Below are 21,431 nucleotides of genomic sequence, written 5' to 3' on the forward strand. Positions count from 1 at the left end.
ATAGAGTGGCGAAGGGTCATAAGAGGCCTTGAGGCCCGGCCTACCCATTTACTTTCAGAAATTATAATTTTTAATTAATTCATTTTTCTTGCACAGAATGTATGATAGTTTTCTAAGTTGAAAAAACAAATATTGTTTGATAAAGAAATCGTGGTTAGCACCACTGCTGGGAGGCTCACTGAGCAGTGTCTCAGGCGGCAGTAGAACTACAGCCAAGCTACTATGAAAATCCCGCGAGAGAACGTGTTGGTTATTACCTGCAAAAGAGACCGGCCTCAGCGCTTATCGACTTTCGTTTTTACATAAAGCGTTTCTGTCGAGACCTTCGATCTCGATTCGATATGTCGAACAAATAAAGAGCAAGTGAACGTAGGGCTCGATTCCGTACCAACTTTGCTTAATTTTGCGGACTCTAACGTAACGCAAAAGCTGGGACAAGCAATTCTAAAGGTGCTACGCATATTATCGCAAACTAATGCCCCTTTATTCCGTTACGTTGTTCCTATTAAAGAATCTTTTATATCTGTAGTCTTTTGAAAATTAAAATGTTATTAAGGAACGAAGACCAACGCCTGTGTTGAAAATAGAGCAGAGTGCAAGAGAATTCTGCATGCATTGGTACAAAAAATTATTTGGGGTTGTTGACATATAAAGAGCAGCGTATTAAAAAAATTAAGTATGATTCTGCTTTTAAAGGAGAATTAAGTGACACACAAATTAACTTGATTGAATGCTTGTCATGTGTTTTGAACAATATAATTAAAGACGAAATTTTACAAGCAGAGTTTGTTTCAGTACAGGTAGACTAAACAACATGGGCCTTATTGTAGAGTCGTTTGACGCGTAATTAGTGCCATTACTAAAGAGATCGACTAACATGTATCCTGCAGTAGTCAGGCCTTTAGTATGATGCTAATCATATGTCAAAACGACTCTGCATAAGGCGGCATATGTTTCTTGTAAAGCGCAGATAATGTGATAATCCATCTTCCAGATAATGTGATAATCCATCTTCCCCACCCGATCACGCCCAATTAAAACAATTAAACTTCGTTACGGCGAATTAATTGAGTTGAGTTGATTTTAGTTTAGCCTCCCTTTCAGCAGCGAGGCTATATGAGACGTGGACCTACTGATTAACGTGGAATCCGAACCACATGAGCTCCCGCCGGGAATCGAACCCGGGTGTCCCACGCCAACGGCGAATTAAGATCAACTGAGAGTCATATACGTGCATTTCATTATGAAAATTGAGATCCGGATCGAATAAGTGTTGTCGATGGACTACAATTACGTTAAATTTATGTGAATTTGTCTTCTTGTGTTTGTGTAGTAAAATATTTATGTCTAATCTGTTTCATTTTATTATTATTATTATTATTATTATTATTATTATTATTATTAGTAGTAGTAGTAGTAGTAGTAGTAGTAGTAGTAGTAGTAGTAGTAGTAGTAGTAGTAGTAGAAGAAGAAGAAGAACATTGGGTCTATCCTCTTGAAACTATCACTCTTCGCCACTGGGGGTATATAAGTTCATTAAAGACATTATTTCTTGTCGTGTGGTCACGTAACTTGGGAATTCTAAATCTAACTATCGCTATAAAGGAGTTTAAGACCGAGTCAGTGTGTGATAGATTAATAGGTACTACAAATTAATTGTTCGTTGGGTGATCAGGGCAACATTGTGATTAAGAAAAATCCATTGGAAAGAAACCCTATCACCAATAAAAAAGATTACTGGAAAAGTAAGTAGTGCACTACCATTAGGGCTACATACATACATATTGTTACATAGGAAAATAATAAGAACAACCTATAACTATCTAGAAAGGGAGGGGACTATCAGTGCCGATTAAATTTTACGCAGTATTGATAAATAACTAACATTGTGAAGATTGTGTTGTGTTATAAAGGACTTAGCCATTGCGTATCTCTGAAGAGGAGTGACTGAAGTTCTCACTCGAAATATTGGAGAAAATAATTGACGACGACCATTACTAGGTGAGTAATTTGAGGTATTTCATATTTTAGCTTTGCGTGAATTCTTATTCTGATAGATAAAACTTAAAAAGCAGTATAGCTAAACAAGTACATTATTACAATTTCGTCATATGACAACTCCTTCATCAGCGTAGTCGCTAACGCTCTTCTTCGGTGCGAGCGGTCCCGGGTTCGATTCGCGAGGGGGGCACTCGGTCAAAAAAGTGTAAAAGCTTTTTCAGGCCAGCCATCCTGAGTGATTTTCCTCATTCACACTAGGCAAATGCCGGGGTGGTACCTAACCTAGGTCCCAGGCCGCTTCCTTCCTTCCCTTTTCTAGAATAGTGTGATCGCCGAGGGACGTCTTCCCTCGTATATGACGGGCTAACATGGCGATACTATCGAAAGCCCAGAAATTTAATTCTTAAATCCTAAAGTCTTCATCAGACACTGAGAGTTACTGCTACCTTTCCGTGACAGAAAATAGAATGTTTATGAGAAGCAATGCCCAGCACCCAATTACAGGTCCCCATTTGTTGAGGAATCACAATGTTAATACAATGCAAGAATTGGACATCTAGAATTGTAATATAGGGTCAGTGAGGGTAATTATGAGACACCCCTCACTAATTTTCAACCACTGTAGGTAAATACAAGTTAGAGCACAGGCATTTAGTAACATCCTTCACAATGTTCTGTCTACATTTTTAAGTTTCGGTTTTCAAAAGTTTGGATATACCAATTTTTTTAATAAACTCATTCAAAAAAAAAAAAAAAAAGTTTTGCAATTTAAAATCCTGTCATTAACTTTTAGATCTACTCGTGCAGTAATATCACTGCACGAATAGATACTGCACTGCAAAAACCAATGAGTGTTGGTGAAAGCCTGGTAGGTCACCAGTTATAGGTTAAGTTGAATTTGTCCCTTGGGCTTTCGTTTCAGTTTTTTTTTTTTTCATTCATTCATTCATTCATTCATTTTGCTTATATGGAGGGTAATTATGAGACGCATGCTAGATTAATGTATTTGAGAAATAACTGGAATTTGTCTCTGTATCCTAGTATGTTAAGTTTCAAAAAAAGCTGTATTATGTAGTTCTATAATCTTGTTTTTTAGTAACTTTCAAAATTGTAGACCTACATTATTTTGTTGAAAATAGCCTAGGCTGCATATCAATATACTAAAACATAAAGAAATAGAAGTATCCTAAGTTGTTTTTTAGTGAATAGCCTAGAACTTGGTCTAAATTTGTTTCATAAGCCTGTTTTGTAACCTGAAACTATCTAATATAGGCTATTAGCATTATAGGCCTATTATAATCAACTCACAAAAATGTTAGAATAACATCAGTAGCTGTTTATACACTTTCTTCCTTAGTTATTTTCTTGTAACTCAGCCAAATATTTGTATATCTTTATGTAATAAACACAAAATAACAAAGACTTCTTTGTCTCACAATTGGACACCTTCATACTTCAATATCACATACAGAAAGCTAGGAACAAGATGTGTCTCATAATTACGCTTTTAGAGGGAAATTATGATACAACACAAATTTTACATTTACTCATCAACAGAAAATGACATGAGATGACAGAAAATTTCTTGGCAGCAAATTGTTACTCTATTGGCACCATAAACTGCTGTCTAGGTTAACTGCTTTCAAAACTAATGTAGGCTGAGTAACGCGGAAAAGTTGTGAAGTCTGTGTCGTAATTACCCTCACTGACCTTATTATTGTTTAGATTGTAACATTCCTTTCAGTTCCAAGTCTATATGAAGCATGAATCTATAGCTTAACCTTGCATTCAAACCATATCAGGTCCCATTGGGAATTGAACCAAGGTCCTTTGTTTCAAAGGCGCGCACCCTAAACTTATAGCCTTAACTTAAGGGAAAAAGAAACACCCTTATACAAGATATATGGGTTGCAGCTTCGTTATACGCCAATTAATATTAACTTGGACTACTCTTGATATATGTCTACCCAATAGTAATTTTCAAGCTGGGACTCCCAGCTTTCGTAGCTGTTGTTTCTTATAATATTAACAAAAAAATTATCACATGACTTGGATCCGTCGTTGAGGTACAAAATAAAATTGATAAGTTTTTCTGTTAATGTTTTAAGGAAGAGCTACTGAAGAAGATGAAGGTTTCCATTTGATATTTCGGTAGTTATAATTGACAGACGTATACCAAGATTGGTACAAGTTAATATCATAATCATGCATCAGTTTAGTTTCTTAAATTGTTACGTCAATTAATGTTCCTCCGATATAAGGCAATCTCACTCACTTAAGCATTAAGGAATCAGATCTTCTAGAAAAAAATCATAGTATACACATACAAAATTCTAGATTTCTCGAAGGTACATACTAATTACAAAGGAAAGCTTTTAGAAATGCTAATTAATGTTTCATCATCTTATTTTTTGCAGGTTAAATACCCACTGCATCGACACTGCTTTTAATTTCTTCAAGATGGCCCTTACTCGCCATTTAACACGAGGTCGAAAAAACACTCATGTTATTGCAGCATGTGTGTACATCACATGCAGAACAGAGGGAACGCCACGTATCCTTTTTATATATTCTTTGCATTAAAAGAAAAAAATCCTAGATAATTCTATATCACCTAACATTTAGGTCCTATTCTACTATCTTCTGATGGACAGTCAGTTTATTAACTTACAGTTAAGCTAGTACTACCAGATAGTGGTAGACCGCATATCCAGAACTTATTCATTAAGAGGCCCCATCACGACGAAATTAAAATACTGCTAATTTTACAGTAATTATGTGGTATCTTCAAATAGATAAAAGATAATCGAAATGTGGAACAAGAGCGCCCTAGACAGTATTATTTTGCACGAGGTACCAATATCACGAGTCACCTAGTAGCTTTCCGTTTGCAACCATTTATAAACGCGAAAATAAATGCCGATTTTTTAAATGGCTGGAAATCGAGAGCAGATAAGTGAGTCGTGATAACGGTATCTCATGTAAAATAATATTTTCTAGCTTGGTCTTGTTTCGCATTTCGATTATCTTTTATCTATTTGAAGATATTACATAATTACTGTAGAATTAGCGGTATTTTGATTTCGCCGTGATGGGACCTCTTAAGCCTATTCAAAACTTTAACAGAAAATAGTAGAACTGAGCCTTAATGCATTGTCTTATATCTTAAATAATGTATTTCTCATAGATGAATACTTGATGTCGAAATTTGACCACGCACTGGATAGGATTATGTAAATAATGAAAAATGGTAAATGTAGGATGTATGGAAACGGGAAAAAATTGTGTTCGGGAGAGGAGGGAGAGGATTGCCTTAATTTAACTAACGTATGTGCACAACATGTCCCTGTGTGCATTATGCATGATGGACATTGGACTTAGGTAGATATGCATATTGTTCTTATGAATGTTTATTTCAAAGCCTGTGCTTGAAAAGATTTTAGACACAAAACGTTTTTAAGGAAAGGGGAATTTAGATATATTTACTTATTGTTTTATTTTTTAATTAATTTTGTTTAAATGGTACTGTGTCATGACATTTGAGTGAGTGACAATTCCTTATTTATAATGAACCTCAAAGAAGTCTGTCTTTCATACAGCACCAAATACAGTGAAACCTGTCTCTGTTGGCCACCATCGGTTCCATTGAAAAGTGGCCAACGTAGGCGGCGAACTTACATAAAATAAGTCTGATTGGTGTATTTTTAAAATAGAATTTCTAGTATTATTTGATTGTAAAATTTTGATAAGCAATGGCACGACAGGTACTCTTAAATAACGTATACAGAGTAATCATAACAATATACCCAGTTAACTACCTCTTGTTAATGAGCAACAAGTGTCTCCCTCGGAGCAAAAGATATTTTGTGAAAATCTTAAGGAAATTCATATCTCAAAACCTCCGCTTCCTTTCGACAAGCCGTCAGGTGCCAATAGTTGACAGTTGAGATAGTTAGCTTTAACCTTGAAAATTTTCCGGTATTACTAAAGCTCCGGTCTGGTTTACCAAAACAGACAGGTAAACAAATAGGTCCAACCATTTCCTAAATTTCTGTACGTGCTTTTTCTTATTCACGTCTTCCTTCACCACCCCTTTATCAGGGTAGTGTTCAGACCATTGACCTCCAAGAACAAATCATGGGAATCCATGCTTCTTTGTCTCCAGTCACAACAACATATGCAGGCAAATTTATCATTATTATCATAGGATAAACATTGCTTCAATGCGGCCAACTTCCAAGATAAGACAGGTGGCCAACTTGCAGAGTAATAAGTAACAAATGTCTTACGGAAAAATGTCAAGACGAACCAGGCTAAAATGAGCAGGTGGCCAAGTTGACAGGTTTTACTGTAGAACTAAAAGAAAATAAATTCATAGATTAGAAATTAAACTCCAATTCAACTACTATTTTTGATTGAATTCTGAACAAACAAATACAGACTATTTTTCTTTTTTACGCACTGAAGTCTAACATCAGCAATCATGGCCGTCTCTAAGTTAAAATTAGGGGAGGGGGCGGGGACGCCTAGAATGCTTCTAGACTCCAACTGAATTTACGTCAAAATTATGAGTAAATGGGAATTTGTTTGAATTATGAATTAACTAGATCCTCATACTACCCTTACCAATACAATCGACAGATTAAGCAGATCTCTTTTTAGTTACCTTAACAACAAAATAAACAAGTTGTCATAGCAACGAAAACAACAAATATATCGATATGACACAAAATATTTCAAATTATTTCTTTATATATTCTTCTTCTTAACCAGTGATGCCCACCCCCCTTATGTCCATGACGCACTCCCCTCAATTGTCTTCTTTTCGATTAATTTTTACACTCCCTCAAACAGATTTTTTACCCCCCCCCCAAATACTTCAATGACGCACTTTGCGTCATAGCCCCCCCCCCCTTGTGAGCACCCCTGTCTTAACCGCTTGTGCTCTTTTAAATTGCGCTTTGGCCGTAAATAGAAACAATACTTAGAAGTACATACAAAATATGCATTATCGTTGTAGCATCATATTAATTTTGGATTCAGATTCTGCGGTAACGACCATTTCGTCGTTAGTCGTCCTTCTACCTCCTATAATCAATATGTTTCCCAATCAAACTCTTATTCGATACTCTTCTAGATAATACTCAAATCATGTTACTAGGAGATGAAATTTTTATCAATATTTTTATCCCATTTCGTCATCTTATATCATTTGCAGTATTACAATTTTAAATACTTGGTTCATATGTAAGTTTTTTTTTTTCAAATTTTTTATCTTTTGTCCTAAGTTTCTTTAAGACCTGTATTCGAGTCACTTGCTGGAATTCTATGTTCTGTTATTTATATCGGGAAAGACTTCAGTCGCAAGACAAATGAAACATATTCAATGATGAGAGCAGTTTTGAACACAGTGATGGATCTGTGCTTGTATGTGAACTTGCAGGCGAACGGAAAAATCAGCGTGTATCCACTTTCTGGTAATCAGTAAGAGGGAAAAATGAAATCTTTGAGTTTTACGTCCCGCGGTTATGCCGGTTAGGCTAAAGGAGACGGTGATTATGAGAAATGAATGAAATGGTGGAATGAAGAAAGTGGGAGGAAACGGGAGAACCCCGAGAAAACCCACGCACACTGTGTTTGTTCACCACAAAGTTCACTTGGCGGGAGCAGGGTTTGAACTCAGTAAGAGGGAGGCGATAAATAAGCTCAATATGCGCCTTTCTTAAGGGGAATATCACTAGTATGTTGTACCTTCGTAGTATTGCCAATGCTATCCTCAAAGTTTATCTGGACACTTGTCTTCATTAGAACAACGCGCGTTTCCGTACTGACAAGTGAACCCTTCACCCTCTACCCGGAATACCTCTTCCCTGGCCTGCTAAATCTCCGGATTTAAGCCTTATTGGGCACTTTAGGACATTATGGGATAACATCTTACCGCCAGTCGATCTCACAATGACCATTTCCTCGAGAGACATACAGCATCTGAGCTGTTCTTTGCGTGGCTGTTCACAGTAGTTATATGTGGTATTAAGGCAGCTGTTGTACGTTTTTTGACAGTCTGTACATGTTCGGGATATCTCATCGATGCTATGTTGGGAAGAGTACCATCCAGAATCACTTTCTTCTTGTGTGCAACTTTGAGCCAGTGTTCTTAAGCACATTTGCAGCAGTGTAGTTCTATAGTCATCATACAAAATCTTGACTCTCTAAAAGAAGTCTTATGATGACATTCTTGATTTGGTTACACATTTCTAATATTTCTTTTCCTTCTTCTTCTGTATTCTTAATGAAATGGTGTGTGTTGTCTACCTTTTCATCCTTAATTTCCCTATATGTTCGTCAACTTGTCCCTTAGCATCCCAATTCCTTTGTCATCCTCATTTACTTTGTTTTCCGTTTTAATACCTAAGATATAAAATTTATTCTTGCTATCATCTGGTTCCTCAATGTACTCTTTCCATCTTTCTCAAGCTGTAATTCTCTCATTAAAAGTTCATTTTTATCATTGGTTTCTATAATGTCATTGTAGTTTTCCTTTGCTGCCTTCTATTTCCATGAAAAATACCTTCATATACATTATTAAAATTTCTCTATCCTTTTTAATTTCTCTTGTCATCTTTACTTCCATTGTATATTCCTCTGTCTTTGTAGATTTGTTTTTTTAATACCCAGGTCAACTTTCTATACATTTGTGCCTTTTCTGGTTTTCGTTCGTTACGAAATCCAATAGTTGCTGGTTAAGCAGTGACAACAGTGTGTGACTGAAGCCGAGACTACTTCGATTAACCAAGAATGAACAGTTCAATCACACCAATCTAATATTTAACAACACATATGGATTCATTTGTTCTACCTCTCTGCACTCGTTTCATATAGATCAGCATTGGTCAATTTCATCTCCTCAACAAAATATTGGCGGGGGACACGTCCCCTCCTCCCCGCCAGAGACGCCCGTGTCAGTAGTGCTTTGTTATTACAGCATCTAAACCTTTGTATACTCGAAATATTACAGCAATGAATTCGATTTTTGGATTTGAAGTTATACTTGCTTTTTTACAACCGTGTATGTAATTGTGAAAATTGCAGTATTTTATAACTTAGAAGTCGAAAGACTGGTTACTGGTTATTTTATACAAAATATTTTATGAAAGAAAACTGGGAATCTTATAAAGAAAACTTTGAGTTTTGAATAGTTTCGAAATATCTAAAACAATGATGTACAAATACTTGATAAGTTTTATCATATTTACCTTCTGAATTCATATACTTATTCTTGTTATTATTTGAGTGTAAGTATCATGTCAGACTTGAGTTAAAATTCGTGCAGTGCGCTTCTTTAATAAACAAAAGACCAAGGCAATTGCTTACGTATTTGCGCAGTGGTTTAATTATCGGGGGCGAGATCCCTTGTGGCTATATTATTAGCATACGCGCCTTTCGCATGGGAAACCCGGGTTCGAATTCCGGTAGGGACTTGTGTGGTTCGGATCCCACGTTAAGCTGTAGGTCCACATCTCGTATAGGCTTTCTGCTGAAAGGGATGCTAAACTGAAATAAATCCAGTTAGTTATCGTAATAATTATTTTGGCATCCTAGCAGTCATCTACAGGTTCACCTCAGAAGTCAATTGGAATCCCAGAATTTTAAGTCAATTTTTTGCACAATCCTATCTTTGTTGTGTAATGTTTGGTCCTAAATTTACACAGTACTTTTCGTATTGTTTTTTGAATAAAATTCTAAAACATCTCAGAATTTTACCAGTGAGGGAGACCATGGCTATTTTCCGCTTTCATAATTTTATACATAGTTATTTCAAAACTTTTTTTTTTAAATTTTAATTTAATGAAAAGTAATATATAAATTAAAATGAAATGAAATCTTTTAGTTTTACGTCCCACGGTTATGCCGGTTAGGCTGAATAAGACGATGATGATGAGAGATGAATGAAATGGTGGAATGAAGAATGTGGGAGGAAACGGGAGAACCCCGAGAAAACCCACGAGCACGGTGTTTGTCCACCATAAAGTCCACACGGCGCGAGCTGGGATCGAACCAGGGACCCCAAGCACCGGAGGTGAACGCTCTACCACTGAGTCACCGCGCCCCCTATGTAAATTAAAGATCACGCTTTACACACGGGTAGTAGCTATTGAAATGACTCCCGCTTTAAGCAGTTCGAATTATTGGGGACAACATTCCTTCATTCCGCTATCAATTGGAGCTTATCATATATATATGTATATCTTCTTATATCATTGTGTTTCATGTAACAATTCATGTTAGAAAAAAGAAGCCTTAACTTTGTGCCAGATATGCTTATCGACTTTAGCGACGTTCTGCAAATTTGTGTGTACGAGTTGGGACGGACGTATTTAAGACTCTCTCAAGCATTGTGCATCAACATTCCAGCAATGGGTAAGTACAGTTTTTTTTATTAACATAGTGAACCTCTGATAAAACGCTTCTCAATGAACGGTGTGAAAAGCGTGTACTAAACAGAATGAATATTAAGCAAGAGAATCCTAAGTAACGGATTCACAATCTATTCATTATTTCCACATCATACATTAGCTGTCGTAAATAAACTGATAAGGTACTCTAGTATTATACAGGGTGTCTCAAAAGTCCCCTTACATAGGGTAAATATGTTATTATCAGAGTTACAACAAAATGTAAGAGGGGAAACCGTCTCCAAATATGATGTTTCCAATCTAAAATGAAGGATTAAAAAAAAAATGGACGAGCCGTTTGGGTTGTACACTCTTTGTGCGCCGAATGTTAAATGAAAATGCAACGTTGCCATTTATCAGGACCGATAACATAAGTGAATGAAATTACTGTCTTTTACGCCAACGTATCGATGCCAGCACCCATTTTAAAACATTCACTCTTACAAAAGTTATCCATATCCCGGTAAATGGCAGCGGTGCATTTTAAAAAAATCCTTCACTTTAGATTTAAACATCATATTTGGAGACAGTTTTTCCTCTTATTTTTTTTTATCACTCTGATAATAACAGAGTTACCCTGTCAGGGGACTTTTGAGACATCCTGTATTTACTTGTGGAAGATATTGGATGCATATTAATATTAAAAGAAACTGTTCTCTCCTAGCATCCTGGACATGAAAATAATAACGAACTGTTTCGGACGGATCTTTTTCAATCTACTTCTGTTACACTACTCACTAAAACATAGTTGTAGGTTTTATTCATTTGTAAAATCCCTTGCTCCAATAGACATTTGCAAAGAAAAAATATGCAGGTTTAATGAATACCTTAGTTCAAGGCGTAACAACTGAATGACATGCAAAGCCATTATAAGGCAATAAAGTGTTTCATATCTTTAAGTAAAGGAAGTATTTTTTTCTGAAATGGTGTTAATTGTAAAATGTCGGAAAAGTAGCACGCATTGACATGAACGATGATAAGTAACGAAACTTTTGAACTATGTTTAAAAATACTAATTGATCTGTCCAAACCTTCGGCCCAGTGTACATTGTACATCAAAGTCATACCTCATTGAAAGTTCTCATTATTTACATTTTTCTCTCTCTCTTTCCCAGCAATTAACCCGAATTTCATTCTATATTTTTTATGCAGTTGTTGAAGAACTTCGTTGCACAACAGGTAGCGACATCTGTTACCGTCAGGCAGGCAAGTGATAGCGCACGTAGCGACATCTATTAGAAATTAGCGTAATACACAGAGTCATTTGCCGTTTATTATAAGGAATTCTCATTCTGCCCTTTATATTTCTACAACCAACATTACAAATCTCTTAATTGAGGTTACATATCACTCCAGGATACCGTGACGTGCATACTGACATGTTTTACCTTTTATTATTGGTCAATTTTAACGCCTATAACAGGGTTGGCAAAAACCATGGTTTTTATTGAAAAACCAGAAAAACCTGTTTTTTTTTCTTTTTTTGGTTTAAACCAGGTTTATTTGGTTTAAATAATTTGCTCTATATATTCATATCATATATGGACAGAAATAAGTTTGTTTCACCTTGATGTTATTATGCAACAGCCGGGTTATGCTGGAAGGGTCACATAAGGTTAAAGCGGAATAAAAACTGCTTCTCGAGTTACATCCGAGAGAAATTGTCCTTCATTTGAACTCGGAACTAGGACTAATTGGCCACAAATGCGATACGTCTGCCGACTCACTCACGAAGGAATCCTGATAAAAATACGCTGTACTGATCTTTACATGCTTCTTAATATAACTGTCAAGAGTCATTTCAGAAGGACAAAAAGATAAACAGTTGCACAAGTGAAACCATTATACAGAATTACATATGGACAATTTCAAAGTACTACGGAGTACAAAAGAAGTAATTTAGTTCAAGTTAGTTAACAACGACTTTTATTGGTCCAAATTAAAGAAATACAACGACTTAATTTGCATATCAGTAAGAAAAGTGATTAAAGATACGAATTATTTGAGTCCACTTTGGCTCAGACTCATTTATACATAAATAGATACCAAAGATACTTCTCATTTCACTAAATGCCTCTCGTGGGGTCTGTATGACCCCCCCTCCACACACAAAGTACGGCATTTCGATGTATTTTATCAATAGTAAACATTGAAACGAAACAATATTTAGAATTTTTCTTTGATTGCAATTACATAACAATAATAACAACTACAAAAAAAAATCACGAAACAAACATTTATAAACTTATAAAAAAAAGTTGCTTTTGTAGTATAATATTCTTGAGTAATGATTGAAGAATTTAGGTCTGAATGTAATACGAATAATATACGGGAGTGAAACGTAATAATCCACAAATGTGTGTTCATCAAGGTTTTACAAACACTTACACTTTTACGAACATTTTTCGTTTTTTGGTTTAAACTAGCCAACCCTGGCCTATAAAAAGGATATTTTCTTGTGGAAGAAATGTAAATGTTAATATGAATGGTATATATTCCAAACTATTTCGTGTTAACATTTGCTCTTCTTGCACAAGAAAACATCCATTTATAGACGTTAAAATTGAAGAATAACTTAGTTTTGCCAAAAAGTGATATTGGCCCTTTTAGGTCCAAGCCACAAAATTATAATTTGAGAAAGTGCCCCCGTTTCTTTCCTGTATTTTGAGTGGCTACGGATTTTAAAATTTAAATTATTCTTCGAAACGTAGGCGCACAGCTTTAACTATAGTATTCAGAAAGTGTGGACTAAACTTAACATAATTTTCCTTTGCAAAGGTTTTCTACTGAAACATGGGTTCATACGGATAAACAGAATCTATAACCATCTTTTAGTGAATACTATAACGAAAGAAGATAAATAAAAGGAAAGAAAAAGGCCATAGAAGCCTTGAAACAATTTGTTGTGTTTTTTATGTCCAAGATGCAAGATAACAATAGATTTTTTTAAAATATAAAAACCTACGAAAATATTATTAAATTGTTGCATTCTTTTTTGTTTTACACAGTAGTAGGGATATTATTACAGAACTTAAAACACTACAAGTAAATGGAAAACGTTTCTTGTATTACGTAAAGTAGAAATCCCACGAAACCACGATGAAAACGTACTCTTCTACCTTAAATCAAAGAATTCGCGTTGGTTTTCTATTCTATTCCGGATTCCTTCAGAAAATCATAATCGTCAAATTTTCGTTTAAAGACTAGTATTTTGGTAGGATTTCTAGTTTATCTAATACGGGAAGCTCTTTCCCTTTATTTGTAGTGCTTTTAAGCTTTGTAATAATTTCCTTTGTATGTAAAACAAAAAAGAAAGTAATTTGGTGATATTCTCATTGATTGAATACACTGAAAGATTTGATTTGAGAACTTAAAGACAAGTCCAGCGAGTCAATTGGAAAGCTTTGTTTGTTATAATGTAAAAGCTCGTGTATCGTAGTGACCCGCGTCACCGTTATTAGGAAGAAATAATGATACAAAACAAACGATGTTTTTTTTTATTCATTAAAAAAAAAAGCATAACCATATCAACACGTTGACACGAGCCCTTGATGCAGCGTACAATCGAGAGGACTATAATACAGTACATATGTTTCAGTGGAACATATTATCCTCTCCACCCAAAGAAACAAAAAACAGTGCATACTATTTGTGTCGATTGTACTTACAACCTCTTCACTAGGTTAATGTTCTCTGGAATCTCACCAGCGAGCGAAGATTTTTTTGAAAATTCTAAACCAACTATCGTCTCGTTGATCGTATTGTTAGTCTCCTCCATACCTACCCTGAAGAGGCTGGCAGTAAGATCATCAGTTTGGAATGATATATTACGTAAAAACCATAGAGAGAAATGTTAAACTCGCGCCGGGAAAGCTTAAAACAACGCATAAGGCGAATGTATTATATGAAGAAAGGTTAAACGCGCGGATAATGTGATCAGTGTTTTTCAGGTTTGTGACAGCTACGTGTGTACGTGAGAAAAATAACTACATAATTTTATAATGGTAAAGGAAACATTATCCAGAATATAAGAGTAATAAATTTGAGTATATTGTTATTTTTATAATGTATGAGACGTTGAGGGACAGACAGAAAGCGTTTTAACAGAGTTTCACTGTGCTTGTAATATTCTCCATGTTAACAACAACAAAATGCTTTGATATCGGATTTTTGTTTTAGTATATGTATATATGTGATTTTCTTTATATCTTTAAATGGTGTGCATCCTCTGAATTTTTGGGTGTTAAATCAAGCTGTGCGCTACACTTTAATACTTTAGTATGTGTGAACTGCTTTCACCACCCATCTGTCTTTGAAAAGTTTTGTAATTGTATCAATCCCGAAATTTCATTTTTTTTTTTTTTTTAATTTTCAATCTAATAAAGGCTGGATGAAATATTCTTGTGTATGAATTAGTGTATAGTTATTATTATTATTATTATTATTATTATTATTATTGGTACACATTAACATTGGAATAGTAAAAGTTTCTTAAAAGGCCTATGTTAAAAGACAACCTAAAGGTCATTTGAAGTAAAATCAGCGTCTTGCAACTTAAAGTTTTAAATGCATGTAAATTTTTATTGCTTAAATTTTTAACTGGAATCCCACCTTTGCCATCGTTTTTATTATTATTCTTTTTATTACATAAACAAATATTACTGTTCCTATTGCAAATTCGACATTAATAAATATTTAGACGAATTCAAGAGTTTAAATGTATCGTCATAAACATGCACCGTTTAATTCTTTTTGCACGCTGAAGCATAGTTTGCCAGTTGCCGTTTTCTGGTCTCACCAGCGGCAAGTTTTTCAGTGGTTTTCTTTAGTAACTTATATTAGCGTCGTATTCCTTAAAAAGTAATATTAGAATTACGAGACCATAACATCCTTTAACATGTAAGGCAGTATGAAAGAACTTTAAGAAAAAAATCAAGGGTAACTCTTATAAGTTTTCAGACAGGCAAGAATGAAACCTACAGTATGTACAATAAGCTAATCTTTGTATTTCTTCAGAGAACTAATGACTGGAGCATCGGCGATATGTTTCAACAGAAAGTAATCTTTTTTCTTTAGACCTATAATTAGAGACGAAACTTTTTCGCAACAATTTTGATATTTTGTAGCATTAATTATCGTAATTTCGCATGTATATTTTTAGATATAGCAGATGTTATAATACAGTGCTTGTAAACAGTATACTTTTGATAGTAAGGTGTATCTGATACAAAAATGAGGATATATCTTGATTAGGTGCACATTCTAGCTAATGTATTTACTGAAATATAGAGATTAATGCAAAAATTTAAATACTTCCTCTAACCTCATCACTAGTTAAAGGATGACATGCAGCAAGACATTACCAGTGCTTCTTTTAAGTTTGCTCTCCTGTGAGTAGCAATAATATTATACTTGGAAAAGAATTAATGTCGGCATCAACACTCGAGACTGGCAACCATATTGAACGTAACGAGCTGACAGTAAAATACCTGTGATTAACTTTTAAACTGTTTAACAATGATACAATGTCAGCTTCCTTAAACAATGTCAAATCCCAGAAAGTGTCATCACGCTATGCAAGCTTACGGATTTTATGGAGAACTTAATTTAGTGTCGTGCACGTTTTCGGTAAAATGCAATAATTTTTAAGTTAAATAATATTGGAAATACGCTTTTTAGTTATTATTAGCAAGAATCCCACTTTTTCATTTTCATTCGCATTTATAGCAAGTAATGCCGAATTACGCAAAACTTCACGGAAATATAAACGTGATTTCCGCCTCTGAAACGCCAAGTTTGAGGTTTCATGAAACATATACGCATTTATGTAACGTTTCACACACATTGTATTAACGAAAAAGTTTCGTCTGTACCTATTATGCGCAAAAGTACTTTTTTTCTTTCTTACATCTGTAAAGAAAAGCACTGGAGACCATTTGCGAAGGTAATGAAACAACGTAGATTTGGAAAAACAAAAGCAGTTCCAATTTTAGAGAATAATCCAAGCTTAGTTTATCCTCCTATATATATATATATATAAAATATCCTTGCCATTTATATCAAGTTCCAAATATTTAAGTATTTATTTTAAACCTGTGCAGTTTCAACTGTTCTTGTCCCTCACATGTGAATCTAATTACTATGAGCAGTAGGTCTGCTGATACTTCAAATACTGGAAATTTGGATCGATAGTGGAGATAATGAAAATTATTGTGTAATACAGAATATTTTTTCTCGAAAATTATGCAGGTGCATGAGGTCCCTGGTTCGATCCCAGCTCATGCGAACTGCCCTTGTGATGGACAGACACTGTGTACGTGGGTTTTCTCAGGGTTCTCCCGTTTCCTCCCACTTTCTTCATTTCACTATTTCATTCATTTCTCATCATGATCGTCTCTTTTAACCCACAAAGCATAAACGTGGGAAGATTTCATTTCGAAAATTACTCATGAGAATTTCTCCTTAAACATCCTACTTTCCTTTCAGCTCGACGTCATCTCATCTTTAGATATTTTTTTTTCTTCGTTAAACGCTAATAATATAAAATTGTGCAAATCGAATGGTGAACCTCATTAATCAAATCTTTGTAAATAATTCGTGAGTCTCTCTCTCTCTGTGTGTGTGTGTCTGTGTGTGTAGGGTTGGCAAAAACCATGTTTTTTTGAAAGTTAAAGTTTTTTTGTTTAAACCATTTTTTTAAAAAATGTATTTATATTACATATGGACAGAAATAAGTTTGTTTTGCCTTGGTGTTATGCTGGAAGGGGTCACATAAGCTTAAACTGGAATTCAAACTGCTTTCCTGCTTACATCCGAGAGAAATGTCCTCCCTTTGATCTCGAAACCGGGACTAATTGGCCACAAATGCGATGAGTGTGCCAACTCACTTACGAAGGACTCCTGATAAAAAATACGTTGTGCTGATCTTTACATACTTGTTAATATAATTGTCAAGAGTCATTTCAGAAGGACGAAAACAGTTGCACAAGTGAAACCATTATACAGAATTGTATATAAATCGGAAAACTCCCGCCTTAGCCATTGAGAGAATCCTGTTATTACTTTAAATGCAAAGCAAATCCCGTTATGGCTTCACATGTAAAATTTAAAGGTCACCATATCATAATCAGTAAAATGGAGGTATTAAATTACAAATTTAGTAAGTAGATATCATTCAATAAAATTAAAACATAGTCCGATCCAAGCTAATGTTGGAAGCGACGTAGGCATTCGATAAATTTTGCCAATGTTCATCAATATATTTAAGCAACCTTTGCTTCTTTATAAAACAACAGGCATTTAGGCAAGCAGAAATATACAATTTGGTATCGTTTCGTATGTTTAGGTTAAACATCTTTATGTAATACCGAGGTTATCAAGAAGAAGACTTTCGCTTAAAGTGAGATCCGAACGGCTACTTGGTTTACACTTAAAATAAGGGTTGTCGTTCGACCGAGAATTGAACATGGAACACCTTGTTTTAAATCTGAAAAGGAGATAAAACTAATACAGATGGTTTGATATGTGGTAACGTCACCATGAAGTTCACACGATTTAAAACATTTCTTTTTGTGGAGAGGGGAGTTAGACCATGGTTTAAACCAGCCAACCCTGTGCGTGTGTGTTATTTGCGAAATTTTCAATGTTGGGCCCTCCATTCGATAGAGCATCAAAAACTATCTGAAAAACGTGATGAATTTTTCGCGCCACTCTTATTGTTCCCTAGATATTGGAAAAAAAACCCTCCAATTTCGGGAGATTTAAGGACCATATCTCGGGAACCGTAAGTAATAGAGAGATCATATTAAGTTGATCAGTACCTAAGAGGATGGTGAACATTTTGGTACCAAATACAGTATGCGACAAAACAAAAAGTACTGAAATTCGCGTACGGATTGCGCGCAGGTGCAATGTGGTATGAGCTGTAAGCGCCACATGTGTGCTTAGTTTGTGTGTGGACTAGCGTAGTGTGCAGTTGGCGCGAAGATAATGTTTCTCACAACAGAAGAGAAGGTGCGTATATTGTCGAGCACTATTTCTGCTCATACGGTGTGGGGTAGCAGCTCACTACAGGAGATGAGCGCACACGTCTACTGTATTGCTCTGGAGTTATGGCGTATGAAGATGAAAATTTCATCAGCAACATATGAATTTGTGATGAAAGCCATGTGTACCTTGATCGCTACATCAATCGACAGTTGATTATTGACCCATTCTTGCATGATTTTCGCTATTTTTGCTGCACCAAATATTTGTCGTTACAACAATGGGTGCAGCAAGACGGAGCTACTGTTCACACTGCAGGTAAGTCACTTGCCCTTCTGCCCACGAAAGTTTGGACATCGATGGATTTCCGGTGGAACCGATTTTCCATATCCTTGCCATTCCCCTGAACTCATGGCTCCAGATGCCTACATATGGGGTATGCTGATGGAAGCAATTTTCCGAAGAGATAACTTCCTACCACTATACCGGAGTTAAGAGAGAAGATTTGGTCATTTGTTTTGTCCTTCCAGCAACTCGTGTCCACTAATATGTTCATTGATCTACAGGACCACTATGCAGAATCTCTGCGACGTACTGGTTAACATTTTGAGCATATGATGTACAGGTGCGATTCTTTTTAGATTTACAATATGTATTGAGTAACACTGAGTTGACATCCATTTGACATTTCATGTTTTATTATGTTCTACAACAAATAAATACATAAATGTCAACAACGTCATTTCAGTACTGTTTCTTTTGCTGCATACTGTAGCAACCGGTGGCTACTGTCCAACTGGCGACCATTCCCCAAATATTCCCAACGTCTTTGGTTACCAATCAACTTCCTTTTCAGGTCGGTAACAACTATTTCGTTTTTTCTCAGGATTTTTTTTTTTTTTTTTGATACTACGCATGCCCAATCCTTAAGAGCTGGTGTAACTTTTGCGCCCGTTAGGTTTCCCCGGTCAATTAGAATTGTTTCGAAGGACAAACCTTTCCGAGCCCTTTAGAAACTGCTGTTTTGGGCTCTATCAGCACTTTGCGCCCAAGGGGTCACTCTTGGATGAAGTGCGAATGGTGGGAGTACACAATTGCCTAGGCACGACTGACCCAACTGGACATTCTCCTTACTGTTGGATCCCTCCTATCTTGACGGAGTCCGCAATATCTTAAGATCCAGATCTCCGAGCTTGACTCCTGGTAAACTCTTACCGTCACTCTGCCCGACTTCCGAGCGAAGTTATCCTATCTTATCCTCTTGGCTAACTTGACACACTGTTTAATACCAGTTATTGATTCAATAAATATGAGTCATGAGTTATTGACCTTAATTATTGAATCAGCAACTAATATTGTTATTGAAAAAGAAAAAAAAATCAAGTTCGTTCTGTCATTCTCAACTGGTTGTTTATTGAAAAGAAAAGTGAACGACCATTAACTTATGGCAAATGTTCTCACTGTACTGATTAAATCTGTTAGGAAAGAGAAATACATGGCGTCGTGTACTTTCGTCGTTTGCGGCATGTATACAGTATGAGCGTAGCAGTACAAGCTATTGAAAGTGCTTGCTTGCACGAGTATACATAGTGGTAGTGTGTGTGCCTAAAACGTTATGCAGTACTGAGATCCGTAAGTGATTCAGGCGTCAGGATCTTCCGAAGTTCACAGTCTTAAAAAGTCTTTCATTATACAAGGGTGAATAATATTTCCACAATTCAAACAGCAGGTGGGTGTAGACGGCGTCCAATAAGTACAAGTGTGGTAAGCGGCCTTCTTACCACGGCTATCGCCACTCTATATCTTCAGTCAGTTTTTAGTGGCAGCGACGATGAGTGCTCAAGAACGTTTGATATGTAAACTGTTACTGTGAGTTCGAAGTCAGGCGTAATTCTTCAGCAGCAACCCAAAACAGTTGTTGTGTGAAACGGAAAGGTGCAGTGAACCACAGCATAGCAACTTACTGGTTCCAAAAATTTCGTGCAGGTTGCACAAATTTCGAAGATTAGCCAAGGTCTAGCCGCTCCAAGTTAACAAGTTTTGAGGACATAACATAGCACGTGCCTCTGAGAAATATCCATTCAACATGCGACGATTGTCAAAATAACGCGGCTTGTTCCAATCCACTGTAGTGCGTCACTTTCACGAACTCGGAAAATCCATTAGGAGCTGCAGCATTGTGCCACATGAGTTGAGCTCAGCTGAGGCCCAGAGGAGAGATGATGTACGCCGACAACTGCTGCAAGGTCCGGGTGATGCTACTGTTCTGAAATGAATCGTCACATGCGACGAAAAATGGATGTTCTTCTGAAATCCGAATGTGCAAAAACAGTGACTGAACAAGGGCCGACTTCCAGAATTGGTCCAGGGCCGTTTCGAGTATAATGTCATGCTGTATAGTAGAGACCTGCACGGGCCGGGCTTGGGCGGGCCGACTCTGCTATTTCTTTGGGCCGGGCCGGGCGGGCCGACACTGTTATTTCTTTGGGCCGGGCCGGGCTGGCCGACACTGATTTCTCTTCAGGTCGGACCAGGCTGGGGCCGATCAATTGCAATTCTTTAATAATTATTGACTTTCGTTAAACGATAATTGGAATAAAATCAAACGTTGAAGAAGTGTGTCCGTGAAAAATATTACAAAGAATGCAATAGCTATTTACAGTTTGTGTTGCTTAGCGGCTCCACTTTCACTATAGAGGATTGCAGGCATTATGCGGTAAATTGAGCTCTGACCTTGACCTTCACTGAACTCAAAATATAAAAGGAAGGGGTGGGAATGTTTTGCCTGTCGCTAAACAATATTGCCATCTTCACTTTATGCTAAAAATCAATTAAGTTAGATTTTTGTTACAGGGAATATGGCTTTTGTTCTCTCGATGACAGGTACAGTTCTAGGAGGCAATGGTACCATTCGGGAGGCAAGCGTCAGGTTGTGAACCAGAGTTTAGAAAATGTTTCTGAGGGTTATGTCAAATTTAGTATTAAATTTTG

The 21,431-nt window shown here is 36.1% G+C and overlaps 1 protein-coding gene across 1 annotated transcript in view; it reads left to right on the plus strand.

Moving 5' to 3' along the window:
• Positions 1 to 21,431, plus strand: part of Brf (Brf RNA polymerase III subunit) — a 222,165-nt gene that overhangs the window by 23,955 nt on the left and 176,779 nt on the right. Inside the window, exons 4-5 of the mRNA XM_081729914.1 lie at positions 4,419 to 4,555; positions 10,315 to 10,419. Of these exons, the coding sequence (XP_081586040.1) occupies positions 4,419 to 4,555; positions 10,315 to 10,419 (242 nt within the window). The remainder of the gene's footprint in view (positions 1 to 4,418; positions 4,556 to 10,314; positions 10,420 to 21,431) is intronic.

Source organism: Thermobia domestica, chromosome 11 (genome assembly GCF_964235325.1).
Source record: "Thermobia domestica chromosome 11, izTheDome1.hap1.1, whole genome shotgun sequence".
Classification (NCBI taxonomy): Eukaryota; Metazoa; Arthropoda; class Insecta; order Zygentoma; family Lepismatidae; genus Thermobia; species Thermobia domestica.